Here is a 21,483-nt window from a genome sequence, read left to right as displayed (position 1 = left end):
GGCGCATTGGCCAGCCTGTCCTGATGGTTTACGTCCAATTCTGAGGCCCGCAGCCATGCCAACCTTCTCATTGCTACAGAGATAGCCGTAGCACGAGATGTCAGTTCAAAAGTATCATAAATAGAACGGACCATAAACTTCCTGAGTTGCAGAAGACTAGAGGTACATTGCTGAAAAGCAGGAAGTTTACGGTCCGGAATATACTTTTGAAAAGAGGTCACCTGTTGAATGAGGTGCTTCAGGTAAAACGAGAAGTGGAAAGCGTAATTACTTGAACGGTTGGCCAGCATGGCATTTTGGTAAAGACGCTTTCCAAATTTGTCCATGGCCTTTCCTTCCCTACCAGGAGGGACAGAGGCATACATACTGGCTCCTGCAGTCTTCTTTAGGGTTGACTCTACCAACAGGGATTCATGGGGAAGTTGGGGTTTGTCAAATCCAGGGATTGGAATCACTTTATATAGAGATTCTAGTTTTCTTGGGGCTCCTGGGATTGTCAAAAGAGTTTCAAGATTCTTATAAAAAGTTTCCCTCAAGATGTCATGGAGGGGTAACTTTAAAAACTCTTTAGGAGGTTGGTCAAAATCCAAGGCATCCAAAAATGCCTTGGATTTTTTAGAGTCAGACTCTAAAGGAATAGACAGGGTGTCTGACATCTCCTTTAAAAATTTTGTGAAGGAGGAATGCTCTGGCTTAGCAGTAGTATCCTGCACCGATGGTTCCTCCTCATCAGATGTGTAATCCTCCTCGGTACCGAGGGGATCATCCGAATCGTCCCACAAGTCAGGGTCCCGTACCGATTGTAAACGGCCCTGGGAAAGTGGAGTCGATGTATCAGTATGTTTAGTCTTGCGTACCGATTTACCAGACCGAGTGGAGACGGTACCAGGGGAATGTAGTACGGTACGGGGTTCAGAGAACAGTACCGGTTCCGACCCCGTAGGAGTAGCACGCCGTTTTGGTTCTGCTGACAGAACAGGCATGGATAAAGATTTTTGTGGTGCCGAAACAGTCGATGCCAATAACAGAGGCTGTTCGACAGACGGCACTGAAGGCTCAGTCGGTACCGACACTGGAAGGTTCGGAGACAAGAGAGCCGGGAGCAACTGTTGGAGTTGCTGCTTAAGCTGGACCTGGAGGATAGAGGCAATGCGCTCATCCAACGTTGGTCCCGATGGCACCGGTACCGGTTTTTTCTTGCTCGATACCTTCGGTGCCGCTCGACGCTTGGGTGAAGTCGATGCCGATGAAGAGGCCGAGACTTCAATGGGAGCGGAGCGTTTACGGGGCCGGCGCTCAGTCTGCAGGACTTGGCTCACTGCATGCTCGACTGGCTGGCCTAGAACAGTAGGGGAAGGCTTCTTAGCCGGCTTACCTACAGGAGTCGACACCGACGATGGATCTGGCGGTGCCGAGGTAGTCGGAGTCGATTTGGAGGAAGTCGTCGACGTCGATACCGGTGCAACTTCCATAGCGGTACCGAAAAGGATCCGCTGCTGAATTTGTCTATTTTTTAAAGTTCTTTTTTGTAAAGAACTACAGCGGGTGCAGGTTTCAGCCCTATGGTCCGGACCCAGACACTGGAGGCACCACTTGTGTGGGTCGGAAAGGGAGATAGGGCGTGCACACCGCTGACACTTTTTGAAACCCGGTGACGGGGGCATGAAGGGAAATACTGCTGTAGCAAAATCGAAGCCCGAGGCTTCGATGGTGCCAACAGGCCCCGCCGGGTCAGATTCGACAAAAAAAGGAAAAATAAGAATTTTTTTTTTTTTTTTTTACACAAAAGGTAAAAAAAAAGGAAAGAAATAAAATATGAAGAGAAAATTACGCGCGAGCGGGAAGGCAAGTGAAATAGAAAAAAACTTCCAACAGCCGTTGGAGACACGCGTCTTCTTAGCTCCGCGGAATTAAGAAAACTGGGGACCGCGCGCCTCTGTCGGGCGGGAAGGCACTCGCGCACGCGCGGTGCGGCCTAGCTAGAACTTTCTAAAGTTCTTAGAGTGCAATCACTCTAAAATTGTCCGTACCGGGGCTCCGTCGGTGCCGTCACCCATCAGTCAAGAATATGCTGCCTGCTTGTCCTGGGATAAAAACACACATCTTCACTCCGTGGAGAACGAAGAACCAGGAGCCTATATCAGGTGGGAAGGCACTCACACATGCACAGTGTGAGCAGTCACAAAGTTTCCTAAAACGTAAAGTGACAGTTCACTTTTAATACTGTCTGTACTGGGCTCCATGGATGACGTCACCCATATGTGAGAATATGCTGCCTGCTTGTCCTAAGATAACAGCATTGCCTCCCTTTTACACCCATGTTTGAAAAGTAATCCGGTTATCTTCCCGGAAAACAAAAACATAAGCAATCGAATCTTTGAGGAGGTTGCACTAAGAGGTTGAAATAGAAGGCTCAAGTTCAACATATCTGGATCAACATTCCCAGAGTGTATCACTGTGGAAGAGCTCCCAGGGTCAGGTCCCTCCAAAAGAATGAAAATGGATGCAACCGTTGGTTTCCTGAGTAACAATGTCTCCTCAGAAGGCTACTGTTTGGATAGTTATTTATCTTCTGGAAAAATAAGCAACAAAGCTAAACCAAACAAGCAAAAGCTGCACAGGGGATCATGAGCATTCCAGCTACCAGCACATATTCAGAAAGGATAATTTCTATTTTTGGAAAGACTATGGAAGAACAGAGAGCTAGACTGAATCCAGAGATTGTGGATGATTTGTTCATCCATGGATTAAAAAACCAGGACAATTAAAAGTACAGGTTGTGCTTGTGTAAGCTGAGATAGTTAATTTGTAAAGAATATTGTTTCCTTTCATATGTTAATAAAAAGAAAAGCATACAAAATCATACCTGTTTTGAGGCTTCTATGGATGCTGCTGGGGATGGAGCTTGCAGGGACAAGGCAGTGGCAGGGATGGAGCTTGCGGGGATAGGGCAGTGACAGGGACAAATTTTCCCCGTGTCATTCTCTAAAAGCCCACTTTTTCCATGGCTGCTTTTAACTCAAATTCAGATTCAAAGCCCACTTCTTTGAAGATGTTTTCAATTTATATCCAAAACATAAATATCTTATTCTCTCTGTAATTCCCCCACCTGAGCAGTGTATTGATATCATACTGTTTCTTATACCCCGCAATCGGCAAGGAATCATGCACCTTCTTATTCAGTTTGTCTTGACTAGACTAAGCTCTTCTGAGCACACTCTGTTTTGATATACAGCGCTATGTATATCTAGTAGTGCTATAGAAATTATTACTAGTAGTACCAACTCCCACGCAGTTATAAGGCACTGAAATCTTGTTATCATTCTCTCTGTGAGTAATTCCCTAACCCCTATTTGTCCTATGACTGTTCTAGATTATAGACTCAGTCAAAAAACAATAAAGGGCAAATGAACTCAACAACTCTTAGCTGTTGAGTGACTAAAAATGGGTAATGCAAATATTGTGAAATAGTCACTCTATAAAGTCAAAATGAAGTGACCTAAGTTTAATGCTTATCAGCTCCTAATCGAACTCTGCTCGGAGACATGAAGGCAGATGCCACCGCCTCACCACCCAATCATCGCAGTGTTCAATGTGGTTTAAGACTTAATACCGGTGGTAATTAATTAAACTTTCACAAGCAACACAGGCTATGAGTTCTACATCTTATATTGAAAACTTTAAGATGTACTGAAAATGATGAGACTTAGCTTTAAAGTTCACTGGTTCTAAGTCTCATAATTTTCAGTACATCTTAAAGCTTTCAATATAAGATGTATAACTCATAGCCTGTGTGGCTTGTGAACGTTTAATTAATTACTACCAGTATTAAGTCTTAAACCACATTGAACACTGCGATGATTGGGTGGTGAGGCGGTGGCATCTGCCTTCATGTCTCTGAGCAGAGTTCGATTAGGAGCTGATAAGCATTAAACTTAGGTCACTTCATTTTGACCTTATAGACTAGAGTGACTATTTCACAATATTTGCATTGTTCTAGATTATAAGCAGTTCTACTGAGCAGGGATTGTCTTACATATTTATGTACAGCGTTGCGTATGTAACAGCGCTATAGAAATAAGGAGAAGTACACGATGTCCATTTTATTGGGAAGCAACAAAATGAACTAGGAAACTCCAATTTCATGTTAGATGGAAAGACACCACCCACAAAAACTTACCTGATGGAAATCTTTACCGCTGCTTTTACCATCGCCACTAAAATCCACATGCGAGAATAGACAGCGTAATAAATGCCTGTCTGCTTCAGGGCCGTGCCGATTCACAATCTGTAAAAGGAACAGTTATCAGCCAGGTTTGCGAGAGGAGAAAAACAACCACAGTAGCGCTATCTATATTGGTTGAACCCCTTAAGTCAACACTATGCTCTGTCCCTCTACAAATCTCAAACTCCCCAGATAGGCATGTTGGAAGCATTATGCATTAAGTTTCAATACCCAATAGGAAAGACAAGGCTACCCTACGGCACCAATTGCTGTAGAACATACATGAAAACAAGCTCTCTGCTTCGAAATTAAAAATGAAAAAGGGGAGATAATGTGAAACCTTTTTATTTTTTAAAGCATGCTGTGAAAAGATCAATAGGAAATAAAATCCATCAAGGTGTACATTGAACACATACCCTGTACTTTAAAGCATTTAATTGATCCTATTAGGCAACATTTAAGTTTTAATTACAATATACTCTTTTAGAGCACATGTGCAACTATTTAATAATAATAAAAAAATAGCCACAATGTATTTTTGCAGCAAGAGGTTTTACCAAAAATGCTGAACAAGCCTTATATATGCACCCAGCAGAAGTAAAATTTAAAACTGATTGAAGTAACCAGAACAGCATCCGATTTACCAGTTTTCTGCAAACGTGATTAAAGCTTACAAAACTCGTGTTATTTATAGAAGCAACGAAGATACTCAATCAGTATCAATACAGCTTTTCAAGCCAACTATCATGTGGAACCTTAGAACAGCTACATTTGATATATTACTGAACATGGATAAGCTTGAAGGAATGGTGGTAAAAGGATTATTCTTGATATATTGGCAGCTTTTAATTTCCCACTCTAGGTTAATACAAACTTTGAACTAGTATTAGGAAACTTGTGCTGTTCTGCTAGGAGCTGAACTGGAAAATTTTTAAATAGTTCAACTGACTGGAAATAGGTTTTGCTACCTGAAATATTTTTACTCTAGAATTGATCATTGACTTTAATATTTAAATTATTAGGATTTAAAACTGCTATTTCTCTGGACTTGAGCACAAACCTTACTATTTAGTTAATTTTGAGATTAAAAATTGACGACGACGTTCTCTAGACCTGAACACAAACTATTATTTAATTAAATTGGAACTTAAACGACTGTCTATAGTGTGGTATAACTTCTGTCATCTAACCTAACCACCCTCCCCCCCCACCTAAACAAAAATAAAAACAAAAACAAAGCCTTTCCTCTTTCTCTCTCTCTTTCTGCTTAGCTCTGTTATTAGAGGGGATAACACTTCTGATTAACTCTTGTCTTTCTGTTCTGACTGGCTACGTACATAAGAACATAAGAATTGCCGCTGCTGGTCCATCGTGCCAAGCAGTCTGCTCCTGCAGGGGCCCTTAGGTCAAAGACCAGTGTCCTAGCAGACAGCAATGTTACTTACCGTAACAGTTGTTATCCAGGGACAGCAGGCAGCTATTCTCACTAGTGGGTGATGTCATCCGACAGAGCCCCGATACGGACGTCTCACAAGCATGTCTTGCTTGAAGAAACTCAGATGTTTCGAGATGCTCGCACCGCGCATGCGCCAGTGCCTTCCCACCCGATGGTCCGGGCGTGTCTCCTCAGTTCAGGTAGCTAGCAGAGAAGCCAACCCAAGGGAGGTGGGTGGGACGTGAGAATAGCTGCCTGCTGTCTCTGGATAACAACTGTTACTGTAAATAACATTGCTTTATCCCAGGACAAGCAGGCAGGTATTCTCACTAGTGGGTGACCTCCAAGCTAACCTCAATGGGATGGTGGGAGAGTTGGCAACTTAGGAGAATAAATTTTGTAACACTGTTTAGCCAAACTGTCCATCCCTTCTGGAGAAAGTATCCAGACAATAATGAGAGGTGAATGTATGAACCGAGGACCAAGTGGCAGCCTTACAAATTTCCTCAATCGGTGTCGATCTGAGGAAGGCTACAGAGGCCGCCATTGCTCTGACCTTATGGGCTGTGACCTTACAGGGAAGGGGTAATCCAGCCTGGGCATAGCAGAAAGAGATACAAGCCGCCATCCAGTTGGAGATGGTGCGCTTCGATACAGGTCGTCCCAACTTGTTTGGATCAAAGGAGACGAACAGTTGAGGAGCAGTTCTATGTGGTTTGGTGCGATCCAGGTAGAAAGCCAAAGCACATTTGCAATCCAGAGTATGAAGAGCTGATTCTCCAGGATGAGAATGAGGCTTTGGAAAAAACACTGGAAGTACAATAGATTGGTTGAGATGAAATTCAGAGACCACTTTAGGCAGGAATTTCGGATGAGTGCGGAGGACAACCTTGTCATGATGGAATACTGTGAAAGGTGGATCCGCCACTAAGGCCTGCAGCTCACTGACCCTGCGAGCAGACGTGAGGGCCACGAGAAAAAGCACAGTTACTTACCGTAACAGGTGTTATCCAGGGACAGCAGGCATATATTCTCACATGTGGGTGACGTCATCTACGGAGCCCCGATGCGGACAGCTTTTTCAAGCAAACTTGATTGAAGATTTTAAGTTTGCTCTGCTGCTCCACGCATGCGTGCCTTCCTGCTCCACTAGAGGGTGCATCCCCTCCTCGTGGTCTCCAGTTCACTTAACCAGCAAAGAAGCCAACCTCGGGGAGGTGGGCGGGTTGTGAGAATACAGTGGTGCCTCGCATAACGGACGCCTCGCACAGCGAACGCTGCGCACAACGAACTTTATGTCTTGATTCGTACAACGAACTTCGTTTCACACAACGAAGTCGCCCGAGCTGCATCCTTCCGCGCAGGCACTGCGCTTAACTGCCCTCTCTCCGCCTGGCTCCCTCTTGCCCCCCCCCGACTCCCCGACACGATCGGGGCAAGAGGGAGCCCAAGCCCTCTTGCCCCCCCGACTCCCCGACACGATCGGGGCAAGAGGGAGCCCAAGCCCTCTTGCCCCCCCGACTCCCCGACACGATCGGGGCAAGAGGGAGCTCAAGCCCTCTTGCCCCCCCGACTCCCCGACACGATCGGGCCAGGAGGGAGCCCAAGTCCTCCTGGCCACGGCGACCCCCTAACCCCACCCTGCACTACATTACGGGCAGGAGGGATCCCAGGCCCTCCTGCCCTCGACGCAAACCCCCCCTCCCCCAACGACCGCCCTCCCCAAGAACCTCCGACCGCCCCCCAGCCGACCCGCGACCCCCCTGGCCGACCCCCACGACACCCCCAACCCCCTTCCCCGTACCTTTCTGTAGTTGGCCGGACAGACGGGAGCCAAACCCGCCTGTCCGGCAGGCAGCCAACGACGGAATGAGGCCGGATTGGCCCATCCGTCCCAAAGCTCCGCCTACTGGTGGGGCCTAAGGCGCCTGGGCCAATCAGAATAGGCCCGGGAGCCTTAGGTCCCTCCTGGGGGCGGGGCCTGAGGCACATGGGCCCAACCCGACCATGTGCCTCAGGCCCTGCCCCCAGGAGGGACCTAAGGCTCCCGGGCCTATTCTGATTGGCCCAGGCGCCTTAGGCCCCACCAGTAGGCGGAGCTTTGGGACGGATGGGCCAATCCGGCCTCATTCCGTCGTTGGCTGCCTGCCGGACAGGCGGGTTTGGCTCCCGTCTGTCCGGCCAACTACAGAAAGGTACGGGGAAGGGGGTTGGGGGTGTCGTGGGGGTCGGCCAGGGGGGTCGCGGGTCGGCTGGGGGGGCGGTCGGAGGTTCTTGGGGGGGCGGTCGTTGGGGGGAGGGGGAGTTTGCGTCGAGGGCAGGAGGGCCTGGGATCCCTCCTGCCCGTAATGTAGTGCAGGGTGGGGTTAGGGGGTCGCCGTGGCCAGGAGGACTTGGGCTCCCTCATGGCCCGATATTGTCGGGGAGTTGGGGAATCGGCGGGGCAAGAGGGCTTGGGCTCCCTCTTGCCCCGATCGTGTCGGGGAGTCGGGGGGGCAAGAGGGCTTGGGCTCCCTCTTGCCCCGATCGTGTCGGGGAGTCGGGGGGGCAAGAGGGCTTGGGCTCCCTCTTGCCCCGATCGTGTCGGGGAGTCGGGGGGGCAAGAGGGCTTGGGCTCCCTCTTGCCCCGATCGTGTCGGGGAGTCGGGGGGGCAAGAGGGCTTGGGCTCCCTCTTGCCCCGATCGTGTCGGGGAGTCGGGGGGGCAAGAGGGCTTGGGCTCCCTCTTGCCCCGATCGTGTCGGGGAGTCGGGGGGCAAGAGAGCTTGGGCTCCCTCTTGCCCCGATCGTGTCGGGGAGTCGGGGGGGCAAGAGGGCTTGAGCTCCCTCTTGCCCCGATCGTGTCGGGGGTGCCAGGGACCACACGGAGTCACCCACCGTACCACCCGATTCGGGTAAGCGCAGGTATCGGTGGGTGGCTTATTTGCGGGGGGGTGCCTTATTTTAAATTTTTTTCTAAAAAGGGGGGGCTGTCTTATTTGATGGCCCTGCCTTATCATCGGGGAAACACGGTAGAAAAAAAAAAAAAAATGAACAGTTAAGTCCCAGTTTTTGCCGCTGAGACTCTGCCCTCTCTCACTGTAAAATTAGACTCTACTTAGTCTGTCTTTAAATTTAAAAAATGTGTGTTGTTTTAAAAAACAATTATGTTTTTAGATGTATCTAAATAAAAATAATAACCAAAAATTTATCTTTTTTTATGTCATCTTAGCATATTTTATGCTGCAGAACGAATTATTTTTTTTTACATGTATTCTTATGGGAAAACGCGTTTCACATAACGAACGTTTCGCATAACAAACTTGCTCCTGGAACCAATTAAGTTCGTTGTGTGAGGCACCACTGTATATGCCTGCTGTCCCTGGATAACACCTGTTACGGTAAGTAACTGTGCTTTATCCCAGGACAAGCAGGCATGATATTCTCACATGTGGGTGACCTCCAAGCTAATTGAAAAGGGATGGAGGGAAGTTGGCAATTTAAGCAAATAGATTACGCAATACCGATTGGCCAAAACGGCCATCGCTCCTGGACAATGTATCCAGGCAGTAGTGGGAGGTGAAAATATGAACCGAAGACTACGTGGCAGCCTTGTAGATTTCCTCAATGGGTGTGGATCTGAGGAAAGCTACGGAGGCTGCCATCATTCGGACTTTATGTCCCGTTACTCGACCATGCAGCGCGAAACCAGCCTGAGCGTAGCAAAAAGAAATACAAGCAGCCAACCAGTTGGACAAGGTGCGCTTGGAAACTGGGCGACCCAGCCGATTAGGGTCGAAGGACAAAAACAGTTGTGGGGCTGTCCGATGAGACTGAGTGCGTTGGAGGTAAAAGGCCAACGCTCTCTTACAGTCAAGCGTGTGTAGCACCGTCTCTCCGGGGTGAGAGTGGGGCTTGGGGAAAATTACTGGCAAGACGATGGACTGGTTGAGATGAAAATCAGACACCACTTTGGGCAGGAACTTAGAGTTAGTGCGGAGGACCACCTTGTCATGATGGAATACCGTGAAAGGTGGGTCCACCACCAGAGCCTGTAGCTCGCTGACCCGCCGAGCAGAAGTGAGTGCGAGCAGGAAGATCACCTTCCAAGTGAGAAATTTCAGATGGCATTTGTCTAATGGCTCAAATGGGGGTTTCATGAGTTGAGCCAGGACCACATTAAGATCCCAAACCACCGGGGGAGGTTTGAGAGGAGGATGGACATTCAAAAGACCTTTCATGAAACGAGAAACTAAGGGATGGAGTGAAAAGGCTTTTTCTTCCAGGGGTTGATGGAAGGCAGCAATTGCACTAAGATGTACCCAAATGGAGTTGGTCTTCAGGCCGGAGTGAGAGAGATGGAGCAAATACTCCAGGATCAAGGGGACAGGGACCGACACCGGGTCCTGGTCGTGCGAGAAGCACCAGGACGAGAATCTGGTCCACTTTTGGGAATAGCAGGTTCTAGTCGAGGCCTTCCTCGATGCTTCCAGTATTTCCTTGACTGATTGCGACACAGGGAGAGAAGTCAGGGGGAGAGAAACCAAGCATTCAGATGAAGAGACTGAAGATTTGGATGCAACAGCAAACCCTGGCTCTACGATAGCAGAGAGGGAAACAGAGGCAGAGGCAGTGGATCTCTGGTACTGAGTTGAAGTAGAAGGGAAAACCAAGGCTGGCGTGGCCACCGAGGAGCAATCAAGATCATAGTGGCTCGCACTGGTTTGAGATGGACCAGCGTCCGCAGAATCAGAGGAAAAGGCGGAAACGCGTATAGAAACCTTCCCTCCCAATCTAGGAGGAAGGCGTCGGCCTCGAGGCGGTCCGGGGAGTACACCCGGGAGCAGAATTGAGGGAGTTTGTGGTTGAGGGGGGGAGGCGAACAGATCTATCTGAGGAGTCCCCCCACTTCTCGAACACCTTTCGTAAGGTTTGAGCGTGCAGCGACCACTCATGTGGCTGGAGGAGGCGGCTGAGTCTGTCTGCCAGGCAGTTCCGCTCTCCTTGTATGTACACCGCTCGAAGGAAGATGTTGTTGGAGATTGCCCACTTCCAGAGACGCAGGGCTTCCTGACAGAGGGCCCGGGACCCCGTCCCCCCTTGTTTGTTTACATAGTACATTGCTACCTGGTTGTCGGTTCGGACGAGAACCATCCGGTCGAGGAGCAGATGTTGAAAAGCCACAGCGGCGAGATAGATGGCCCGAAGCTCCAGCACGTTGATGTGGCAGCAGCAGCAGTCCTGTGTTGACCACATCCCCCGAGTGCGTAGGCCATCCAGGTGAGCTCCCCAAGCGTACTCCGACGAATCCGTGGTGAGTACCTTGATGTGTGGAGGGGCGAGAAAAAGTAAACCTTTGGACAGATTTGAAGAGTCGGCCCACCAGAGGAGCGATCGTTGCAAGGAAGGAGTCACTGTCACGGGACGGTCGATTGGGTCCCGCTCCTGACGCGATTGGGAGGCCAGGGTCCATTGAGGAATCCTCAGGTGGAGGCGGGCGAAAGGTATGACGTGGGCCATCTGGCCCAGAAGAGTCATCATCTGCCGAGCTGACACCGAGGTCAGCAGCGAGATCCTTCGACTCAGACTTACTAACGCCTCTTGACGTGGAATGGAAAGGAAGGAGCGGAGTCGAACCGTATCCAGCACGGCCCCGATGAACTGTAAGGACTGAGAGGGGCGCAGCTGGGATTTTAGGAAGTTTACCTAGAACCCCCAGACCTTGAAGGTAAATAATAGTCTGTCGGGTCGCTGAGATAACCCCCTCCCTGGACGGGGCTTTGATCAGCCAGTCGTCCAGGTAGGGGAATACCTGGAGGCCCTACGCACGTAAGGCGGCTGTGACCACCACGAGGCACTTCGTGAAGACTCGGGGGTGACGACGCCAGGCCAAAGGGGAGGACTCGTATTGTAGGTGCAGGTCCCCCACCTGAAAGCGCAGGTACTTGCAGTGAGTGGGGTGCACTGGAACATGTGTGTAGGCTTCCTTCAGATCCAGGGAGCAGAGCCAATCGCCCTCGTCGATGAGAGGGTAGAGAATCGGTAGGGAAAGCATCCGGAACTTTTCCCGCACCAGAAATTTGTTGAGGCGCCTCAAGTCTAGAATTGGGCGCAGGTCTCCCGTCTTCTTTGGTACCAGGAAGTAATGGGAGTAGAACCCTTTCCCCCGTTGGTCGGGGGGAACCACCTCCACTGCCCATAGGCGAAGCAGTTCTCGAGCTTCTGAGAGAAGGAGGGGTAACTGGGTTCGGTTGGGAGGGCACACCCTGGGAGGATTGTCTGGAGGGTTTTCCCGAAAGTTGAGAGAGTATCCTGATGAGATCACGCCAAGGACCCATGCTTCCGATGTGACTTGTTCCCAGCGCGGGTAGAAGGCTCTGAGGCGTCCCCCAATGGGAAGGAGGCCTGGGGCTGTGGCGGAGGGGGCCAGACCCCATCCGCTTATCCCGTCAAAAGGACGGGGATAGTTTGGCGGTCGCAGGCGGCTGGGACTTGGGCGGAGCGGGCGTCTGGGTGGAGGCCGTGAGAAGGCCGGGGTAGATTTTTGAGGGTATCGGCGAGGAGGGGCCCTGAACGGCCTGGACGCTAGCGGTTTAGGCTTTTGCCGAATGAGGGAGGCAAACAAGCGTTCGTGCTCTGAAAGGCGTTTCGTAGCTGCCTCGATAGTGTCATCAAAAAGTTTTTTGTCCACGCAGGGGCGTTAGCCAACCGGTCCTGTAAGTTGGGGTCCATGTCGACGAGGCGTAACCAGGCTAGGCGGCGCATGGCGATAGCGAAGGCTGCCACTCTGGAGGAAAGTTCGAAGCCATCATAGGCCGCGTGAAATAAATGGAGGCGTAGGTTGGAGAAGACCTTCAGGAGCAGGTTGAAGGCTCCTTGGCGTGAGGCCGGCAGGTCGGTCGCAAAGGCCCCCAACAGTCCAATGAGATGTTTCAAGTAGGACGTGAAGGTGAAAGTGTAACTTTGTAACCTAGAGGCCATCATAGAGTTCTGGTACTGTTTTCTACCGAACTTGTCAAGGGTCCGACCCTCTCGACCTGGTGGGACCGCCGCTGAGACCCGGGAGGAGTGAGCGTTTTTCAGGGAAGATTCTACCAACAGCGACTGGTGGGAGAGCTGTGGTTGCTCAAACCCGGGATATGGTACTGTACGGTATTTGGACTCCATTTTGGAGAGGACAGCTGTTACCATATAGGGGGTCTCCAGATTCCTGAAGAAAGCCTGTTGGAGTACCGGATTGGGCGGTAAGCGAAGGGACTCTCTGGGCGGTGACGGTAAATCTAGCTCCGCCAGGTACTCTTTAGAGTATCTTGAGTCGGACTGGAGGTCTAAGTCCAGAGCGTGGAAAAGCGAGTGAAGGAGGGGCGAGACGTTCCCGGGGCCCCATGTGGCACAGTGAACGAGACCTCCGTCGGGCGGAGAAGGACAGGGAGGCTTCCCTCGAGTATCGAGGTTCATGCTTTGACCCGCGCTCCAAGACCGGGGAAACACTGTGGCAGTGTTCCGGGGTCGAGGACCTACGTCGTCACTAGGAGCCCCTCGGAGATGATGCCGGGGTACGGGGTACCGATCGATGTTGAATCGGTGACCTCGACCCGGACTCCCTTGGCGAAAGCCTGGGACCTCGGCTAGGAGCCTCGGTCCGAGGGGGAGTTAGGAGGATGTGAGGGTTGGACAGTGATAACTCAGTCACCTTCAGCGTCTCAGTACGAGGCGTCGGTGAACGGCCTCGTAGTGTGGGAGAACCCCGGGCCTTCTTAGAGGTACGGCGGTTTGAGGTTTCGGTCGCTTTAGCGCGACGCTTTGCCCCGCGGCGGTCCATGGAGGGAGAGCGTCTCGGTTGCCTCTGCAAGGAATCCGAAGAGGATGGAATGCGGAGAAGCTGGCGCACTTTGCCCCGAGGGGGCTCGACGCGAGGCTCAGGTGGTCCGGCGCACGCGAGGTCGAGGTCGGGGCCGGTTGTAGATGGGCCAGCGCAGCAGACAGCTCCGACGAGATCATCGCCCGGAGCAGGTCCTGAAAAACGGGCACGGACAGCATCGAGGGCATGTCCAATGCCTCGGTGCACTCCACCGGAGGCGACCTCGTATCAGAGTATTCCCGTGTGGTGGAGGCACGGCCCAAAGGCTTGGTAGGCTTCGCTGGGGCTGAAAGCATGGGGCTTCCACCATGCGTTGCCGGTGTCCCCGAGGCTGGCTTCTTCGCTGGTGCGGAACCTGAAGAAGGAAGAGGAGACTTACCCGGAGCCGAGGCTTTTTGCTGTCCCGAGGGCTTCGGGGTCGAGTCTCGAGGTGGTGCTGAGGTATTCGGGGCCGACCTCGAGGCCGAGGTAGAAGGTTGGTCGGCGGTGAAAAAATCCGCCATGCGGGCTTTTCTTCGACGGAGGGCCCGGTTCTGAAAAGTAGCGCACTGGGGGCAGGAGTTGGTTGGATGGGCGGCCCCCAGGCAGAGGATGCACCGGCGATGCGGGTCTGTGATGGAAAGTAGCCGCTCGCACCGGGTGCACTTTTTAAAGCCGGTCAGGGGCTGGGACATAGAAAAAAGAAACTGGCCGCGGCTCGAGAAGCCACGCGGCCACGGCGGCCCGGAATCCTCCGGGTCGATTGAAACGAAGCAGGAACAGGAACAAAAAGAATAAATTTTGTGCACAGCGACTAAATCAAAAAAGCAAGAAAAAATCGCGGTGCTAGAAGGCAGTTGGGGCAGAGCCTGGAAAAAAATGACTTCTAGGCTCAGCGGAAAAATTTGAACTGGAGACCACGAGGAGGGGATGCGCCCTCTAATGGAGCAGGAAGGCACGCATGCGTGGAGCAGCAGAGCAAACTTAAAATCTTCAATCAAGTTTGCTTGAAAAAGCTGTCCGCATCGGGGCTCCGTAGATGACGTCACCCACATGTGAGAATATCATGCCTGCTTGTCTTGGGATAAACCACTTTCCAAGTGAGAAACTTGAGTGGAGCCTTGTTGAGAGGCTCAAAAGGAGGTTTCATAAGATGAGAAAGGACAACATTGAGATCCCAAACCACTGGAGGAGGTTTTAGAGGAGGATTGACATGGAAAAGTCCTTTCATAAACCTGGAAACCACAGGATGAGCAGAGTGAGGTTTCCCTTGTAGAGGCTGATGGAAAACCGCAATAGCACTCAGGTGGACTCGTATAGATGTAGACTTGAGACCAGATTGAGACAGGTGTAGAAGATAGTCCAATACAGAGGATAGGGAGGCCCGCTGAGGCTCCTTAGAGTTGGAAACACACCAGGAAGAAAATCTAGTCCATTTTTGGGAGTAGCATTGTTGAGTAGCAGGCTTCCTGGAAGCCTCCAAAACATCCCTCACCGCCTGGGAAAACTGGTGAGGAGCTACGTTGAGAGGAACCAAGCTGTCAGGTGGAGAGACTGCAGGTTGGGATGAAGGAGAGATCCCTGATGCTGAGAAAGCAGTGAAGGAAACACTGGAAGAAGGAACGGCTCCCTGCTGCTGAGTTGAAGAAGGAGGGAGTACCAGGGTTGTCTGGGCCACCGAGGAGCGATCAGAATCATGGTGGCATGGTCGGACTTCAGCTTGACCAGAGTCTTTTGACTGAGAGGGAAGGGAGGAAACGCATACAGACAGCGATTCCCCCAATCCAGCAGAAAGGCATCTGCCTCGAGACGATGAGGAGTGTAGATCCTGGAGCAGAATTGAGGCAGCTTGAAGTTGTGGGGAGCCGCAAAGAGGTCTAAGGCGTCCCCCACTGTGCAAAAATCTGATGAAGGGGCTCGGAATGGAGTGTCCATTCGTGAGGCTGGAGAAGACGACTCAGGTTGTCCGCCAAGACATTGTCCTTCCCCTGAATGTAGACAGCTTTGAGGAAGGCATTGTGGCGAACCGCCCAATCCCAGAGTCTGAGAGCTTCCTGGCAGAGGGAGGCCGAGCCCGTACCCCCCTGCTTGTTGACATAATACATGGCAACCTGATTGTCTGTGCGAATGAGGACCACCATGTCGTGAAGCAGATGTTGAAAAGCTTGAAGAGCATTGAAGATGGCTCTGAGTTCCAGAAGATTGATTTGATGGAGGAGGTCCGCACTGGTCCAGAATCCCTGAGTGTGAAGACCATCCAGATGAGCTCCCCAGGCATAGGTCGATGAATCGGTTGTGATAACCTTCTGGTGGGGAGGAGTGTGAAACAGCAAACCTCTGGATAGATTCGAAGAGGTTATCCACCAAAGTAGAGACTTGCGAAGAGCAGGAGTGACCATGATGTGTCGAGTCAACAGGTCCGACACCTGAGTCCATTGAGAAGCCAGGGTCCACTGAGGAATTCTGAGATGGAGTCTGGCAAAAGGCGTCACATGAACTGTAGAGGCTATGTGGCCCAGGAGGACCATCATGTGTCTCGCTGAGATGGACTGGCGAGAAGACACAGACTGGCAGAGATGAAGCAGAGCATCCATGCATTGAGGAGGAAGGAATGCTCTGAGTCGAATGGTGTCCAGGATAGCCCCGATGAACGGGAGAGACTGGGTAGGCTGTAGATGAGATTTGGGGAAGTTGATCTCGAAGCCCAAACTCTGCAGGAAGTAAATAGTGGCCAGGGTCGCCGAGATGACCTCTGGAGCCGAGGGGGCCTTGATGAGCCAGTCGTCAAGGTAGGGAAATACCTGAAGACCCCTGGTCCGGAGTGCAGCGGCCACCACCACCAGACACTTCGTGAAGACTCTGGGAGACGAGGACAGGCCGAACGGAAGCACTCGGTACTGCAGATGCAGATGTCCCACCCAAAATCTGAGGAACTTGCGAGAGGCCGGATGAATGGGAATGTGAGTGTAGGCCTCCTTGAGATCTAGAGAGCATAACCAGTCGTTCTGCTCGAGTAGGGGATAGAGAGAAGCTAGGGTCAGCATGCGAAATCTCTCTTTGACCAAGAACTTGTTGAGGACCCTGAGGTCCAGAATGGGTCGCAGGTCGCCCGTCTTCTTCGGAACAAGGAAGTACCGGGAGTAAAACCCCCGGTTGTGTTGGTCCACAGGGACCGGCTCGACGGCACGAAGCCGGAGCAAGGCTTGAGCTTCCTGAAGAAGAAGGGCGGTCTGAGTCAAGTTTGAAGGATACTCTCTTGGAGGGTGGTCCGAGGGGACCCGATGGAATTGCAGAGAGTACCCTTCCTTGATGATGGAAAGGACCCAGAGGTCGGTGGTAATAGCCGTCCATCGATGGAAAAAATGATGGAGGCGACCCCCAATGGGAAAAACAGGGGATGGCAGAACAAGGCAGGTTATGCTCCCTAAGAGAGAGTCAAAAAGGCTGAGTAGCCTTAGGGACATTAGACGGTTGAGGCTTCTGTGGAGCCTTTTGCGGAAGTTGTCGTTTCGCAGGCTGCCTGGCAGCTGGAGCTTGCCTCGGAGTGTAACGCCTTTGGTAGATCAAGGGCGGTCTGGTAGGTCGAGACTGTTGAGGCTTAGGCTTAGGCCGAAGAATAGACTGAAAGGATTTTTCATGGTCAGAGAGCTTCTTCATCACAGTCTCGATGGACTCGTCAAATAAATCCGCACCCGCACAAGGAACATTGGCCAGCCTGTCCTGGAGGTTCGGGTCCATGTCAATGGTGCGAAGCCAGGCCAGACAACGCATGGCCACGGAGCAGGCATCAGCTCTAGCCGAGAGCTCGAAGGCGTCATAGGAGGACTGCATCAGTTGAAGGCGCAGCTAGGACAGCGAAGCAACCACTTCTTCAAACCCGAAACGAGCCTGAGATTCAATGTAAGGAGTGAACTTCCGAAGCACAGGCAAGAAGAACTCCAAATAAGAAGCAAAATGGAACGTATAATTAAGAATTCTGGAAGCCATCATCGAGTTCTGGTATATCCGCCTGCCAAACTTGTCCATGGTCCTGCCCTCGCGCCCCGGAGGCACCGAGGCATACACCTTATACGGATGAGACCGCTTGAGGGAAGTTTCGACCAGCAGGGATTGGTGGGAAAGTTGAGGGCCCTCGAACCCCTTGTGATGGACCGTGCGGTATCGGGCATCTAACTTGCCGGAGACCGCAGGAATGGAGTATGGTGTCTCAAAACATCTCATAAATGTTTGGTCGAGAAGTTTGTGGAGAGGCAGGCGAAGAGACTCCGCAGGAGGATGAGGTAAATGCATGGTGTCGAGGTATTCCTTGGAATACCGCAAACCGGTGTCCAATGTAATGTCCAGGTCATCCGCTATTTGCCGGAGGAAGGAGGAAAAAGATAACTGGTCCGCCAGCACCGGCCTCCGAGAAGGACTGGACGAAGTCGAGGCCTCGGGATCCAAAGAGACCTGGGAGCGACAAGGAGAATAAGAGGTGGATGGTTCTTCATACTCCGGTCCCTGTGGAGGAGACATGTCCGATGAAGAGTACCCCAAACGTGGCTGCTTCTTCTGCAGGGAAACCTCCGAGTGCCTCGAGGAATGCCTGGACCGATGCCCCTCCCGGTGTCTGGAGGGGGATCTAGAATGATGATGCTTAGCATGGTCCCCCGATGCCTCCAGCGAGCAGATGGGACTCGAGGCCATGGAGCGAAGAGGCGGGAGATTCGACGCCTCTCGAGACGCAGCCCAGGCCTGATAGGGAGTGCGGAAGAACTCTTCCTGTGACTTGCGATGCACAGGGCTTCGATTACCCGAAGAGGCATGCCAGGCCTCTTCGAACGGAGGCGTGATTGGCTCTAAAGGGGGCATATCACTGAAGGAGGCCTGCCTCGAGGGACCGGCCGCCATACGTCGCTCCTCCTCGCCAAGCAGCGAGGTCGACCGGCGAGGAGGAGGGGGCGGTCCGCCCCCCAGGATCGGAACCGGGAGGTCACCCTGGATGGTGGCAATCAACTGGGGTCCCATGGCTTGCATGAGCTCGACAAATTGAGCTTCCAAAAGGGACCGCAACGAAGCCGATATGGAGGGATCCACACCGAAAGGAGGTCCTCCAGCACGGTCTTCGCACTCCTTCGTGGCCGAGTGCTTTTGCTTCGAAGCTTTCGGCACCTTGATGACCACTGGTGGAATCGTAGAAGGCGGTACCTGAGCCTGAGAGACGGAAGGCACCGGCGCCGAAGACGGGGTTGTAACCGGGACAAACGAAGCCGGTTTCAGGAGACCCGAAGCAGCAGGAGCGGCGGCGGGCTTCGCGTGGGAGGGCGAAGCACCAGTCGAGGTCGAAGCTGAAGGTTCTTGCACAGCTTCCATCTTGAACATCGACTCCCACAGAAAACAGCGACGCTTAAACGCCCTCGCTGTGAGTGTGGAACAAGGCCGGCACGATTTTGGGAAATGTTCCGGACCAAGGCAGCGTCGATGCGGGTCCGTCAACGAAATCGCGCGCTGGCACTTGCTACACTTTTTAAAACCGGTGATTGGCCGGGACATAGGCCGAAAAAGCTCCGCTGCAAGATCGAAAGAGCGGGGCCTGAGCCACGTGGCCGACCTGGCCGAGTCGCCAGAAGAAATTTGTTTGTTGTTTTTTTTTTTTAATTAAATAAAAGAAATAAACACACAAAAATAGTAAAAGAAACTCAAAACCGCGGCTATGGAAGGCGAAGAACGGGAGTTCAATCAGCGCAGGAAAGAAGAAAGACTTCTCAGCTCCGCAGAAAGAAAAGAATTGAGGAGACACGCCCGGACCATCGGGCGAGAAGGCACTGGTGCATGCGCGGTGCGGGCATCTCGAAACTTCTGAGTTTCTTCAAGCAAGACATGCTTGTGAGACGTCCGTATCGGGGCTCTGTCGGATGACATCACCCACTAGTGAGAATACCTGCCTGCTTGTCCTGGGATAATAGCCTTACCTGCGTACGTTCTGGTTCAGCAGGAACTTGTCTAACTTTGTCTTGAATCCCAGGAGGGTGTTTTCCCTATAACAGCCTCCGGAAGAGCGTTCCACCTATCTACCACTCTCTGAGTGAAGAAAAACTTCCTTACATTTGTACAGAATCTATCCCCTTTTAACTTCAGAGCGTGCCCCCTCGTTCTCTTTACCTTGGAGAGGGTGAACAACCTGTCTCTATCTACTAAGTCTATTCCCTTCATTATCTTGAACATTTCGATCATGTCCCCTCTCAGTCTCCTCTTTTCAAGGGAGAAGAGGCCCAGTTTCTCTAAGCTCTCACTGTATGGCAACTCCTCCATCCCCTTAACCATTTTAGTCGCTCTTCTCTGGACCTTTTGAGTAGTAACCGTGTCCTTCACTTACAGCGACCAGTGCTGGACGCAGTATTCCAGGTGGGGGCATACCATGGCCCGGTACAGCGGCATGATAACCTTTTCCGATTTGTTTGTGATCCTCTTCTTAATCATTCCTAGCATTCTGTTCGCCCTTTTCGCAGCCGCCGCACATTGTGCGGACAGCTTCATCGATTTGTCTACCAGTACTCCCAAGTCTCTTTCCGAGTACCGCACCAGACATCCTGTATTCGTGTATAAGATTTGTAAATCTGCTAAACAAATACTTCCGTTCTGTGTTCACAGAAGAAAATCCTGGAGAAGGACCGAGATTGTCTGGCAAAGTTACATGAGAAAATGGAGTTGATTCTGCGCCGTTCACAGAGGAGAGTATTTATGAGCAACTTAAAAAACTGAAGGCGGACAAGGCAATGGGACCAGACAGGATCCATCCCAGGATACTATGGGAGCTCAGAGAGGTTCTGGCGAGTCCTATTAAAGACTTGTTCAACAAATCTCTGGAGACGGTATTGGTTCCTGGGGATTGGAGGAGAGCGGATGTGATCCCTATTCAGAAAAGTGGTCACAGGGATGAAGCAGGAAACTACAGTCCGGTGAGCCTCACTTCAGTTGTTGGAAAAATAATGGAAGTGTTGCTGAAAGAAAGGATAGTGTACTTCCTTGAATCTAATGGGTTACAGGATCCGAGGAAATATGGCTTTATAAAAGGTAAATCGTGCCAAATGAACCTGATTGAATTTTTTGATTGGGTGACCAGAGAGCTGGATCGAGGACATATGCTAGATGTAATTTACTTAGATTTCAGCAAAGCCTTTGATACAGTTCCTCATAGGAGACTGTTGAACAAACTTGAAGGGCTGAAGTTAGGACCCCAAATGGTGAACTGGGTTAGAAACTGGCTGTCGGACAGACGCTAGAGGGTGGTGGTTAATGGAAGTCGCTCGGAGGAAGGAAAGGTAAGTAGTGGAGTCACTCGGGGTTCGGTGCTGGGGCCAATCTTGTTCAATATGTTTGTGAGTGACATTACTGAAGGGTTAGAAGGAAAAGTGTGCCTTTTTGCAGATGATACCAAGATTTGTAACAGAGTAGACACTGAAGAGGGAGTGGAAAATATGAAAAAGGATCTGCAAAAGTTAGAGGAATGGTCTAATGCCTGGCAACTAAAATTCAATGCAAAGAAATGCAGAGTAATGCATTTGGGGATTAATAACCGGAAGGAACCGTATATGCTGGGAGGTGAGAAGCTGATATGCACGGACGGGGAGAGGGACCTTGGGGTGATAGTGTCCGAAGATCTAAAGGCAAAAAAATAGTGTGACAAGGCAGTGGCTGCTGCCAGAAGGATGCTGGGCTGTATAAAGAGAGGATTAGCCAGTAGAAGGAAGAAGGTGTTGATGCCCCTGTACAGGTCATTGGTAAGGCCCCACTTGGAGTATTGTGTTCAGTTTTGGAGACCATATCTGGCGAAGGACGAAAGAAGACTTGAAGTGGTCCAGAGGAGGGCGACGAAAATGATAGAAGGCTTGCGCCAGAAGATGTATGAGGAGAGACTGGAAGCCCTGAATATGTATACCCTAGAGGAAAGGAGGGACAGGGGAGATATGATTCAGACGTTCAAATACTTGAAGGGTATTAACGTAGAACAAAATCTTTTCCAGAG

The 21,483-nt window shown here is 51.2% G+C and overlaps 1 protein-coding gene across 13 annotated transcripts in view; it reads right to left on the bottom strand.

Annotated features, from left to right (window-relative positions):
- The window catches only part of CNOT1 (CCR4-NOT transcription complex subunit 1), a 1,050,915-nt gene that overhangs the window by 943,615 nt on the left and 85,817 nt on the right, over positions 1–21,483 (bottom strand). For all 13 annotated transcript variants that reach the window (XM_033940598.1, XM_033940586.1, XM_033940591.1 and 10 more), the window contains one exon: positions 4,181–4,288. In XM_033940598.1, coding sequence (XP_033796489.1) covers positions 4,181–4,288 — 108 coding nt within the window. The remainder of the gene's footprint in view (positions 1–4,180; positions 4,289–21,483) is intronic.

Source organism: Geotrypetes seraphini, chromosome 4 (genome assembly GCF_902459505.1).
Source record: "Geotrypetes seraphini chromosome 4, aGeoSer1.1, whole genome shotgun sequence".
NCBI classification, from domain to species: Eukaryota; Metazoa; Chordata; class Amphibia; order Gymnophiona; family Dermophiidae; genus Geotrypetes; species Geotrypetes seraphini.
The sequence above is the reverse complement of the archived record's forward strand: the minus strand, read 5'-3'. Positions and strand labels throughout refer to the sequence as shown.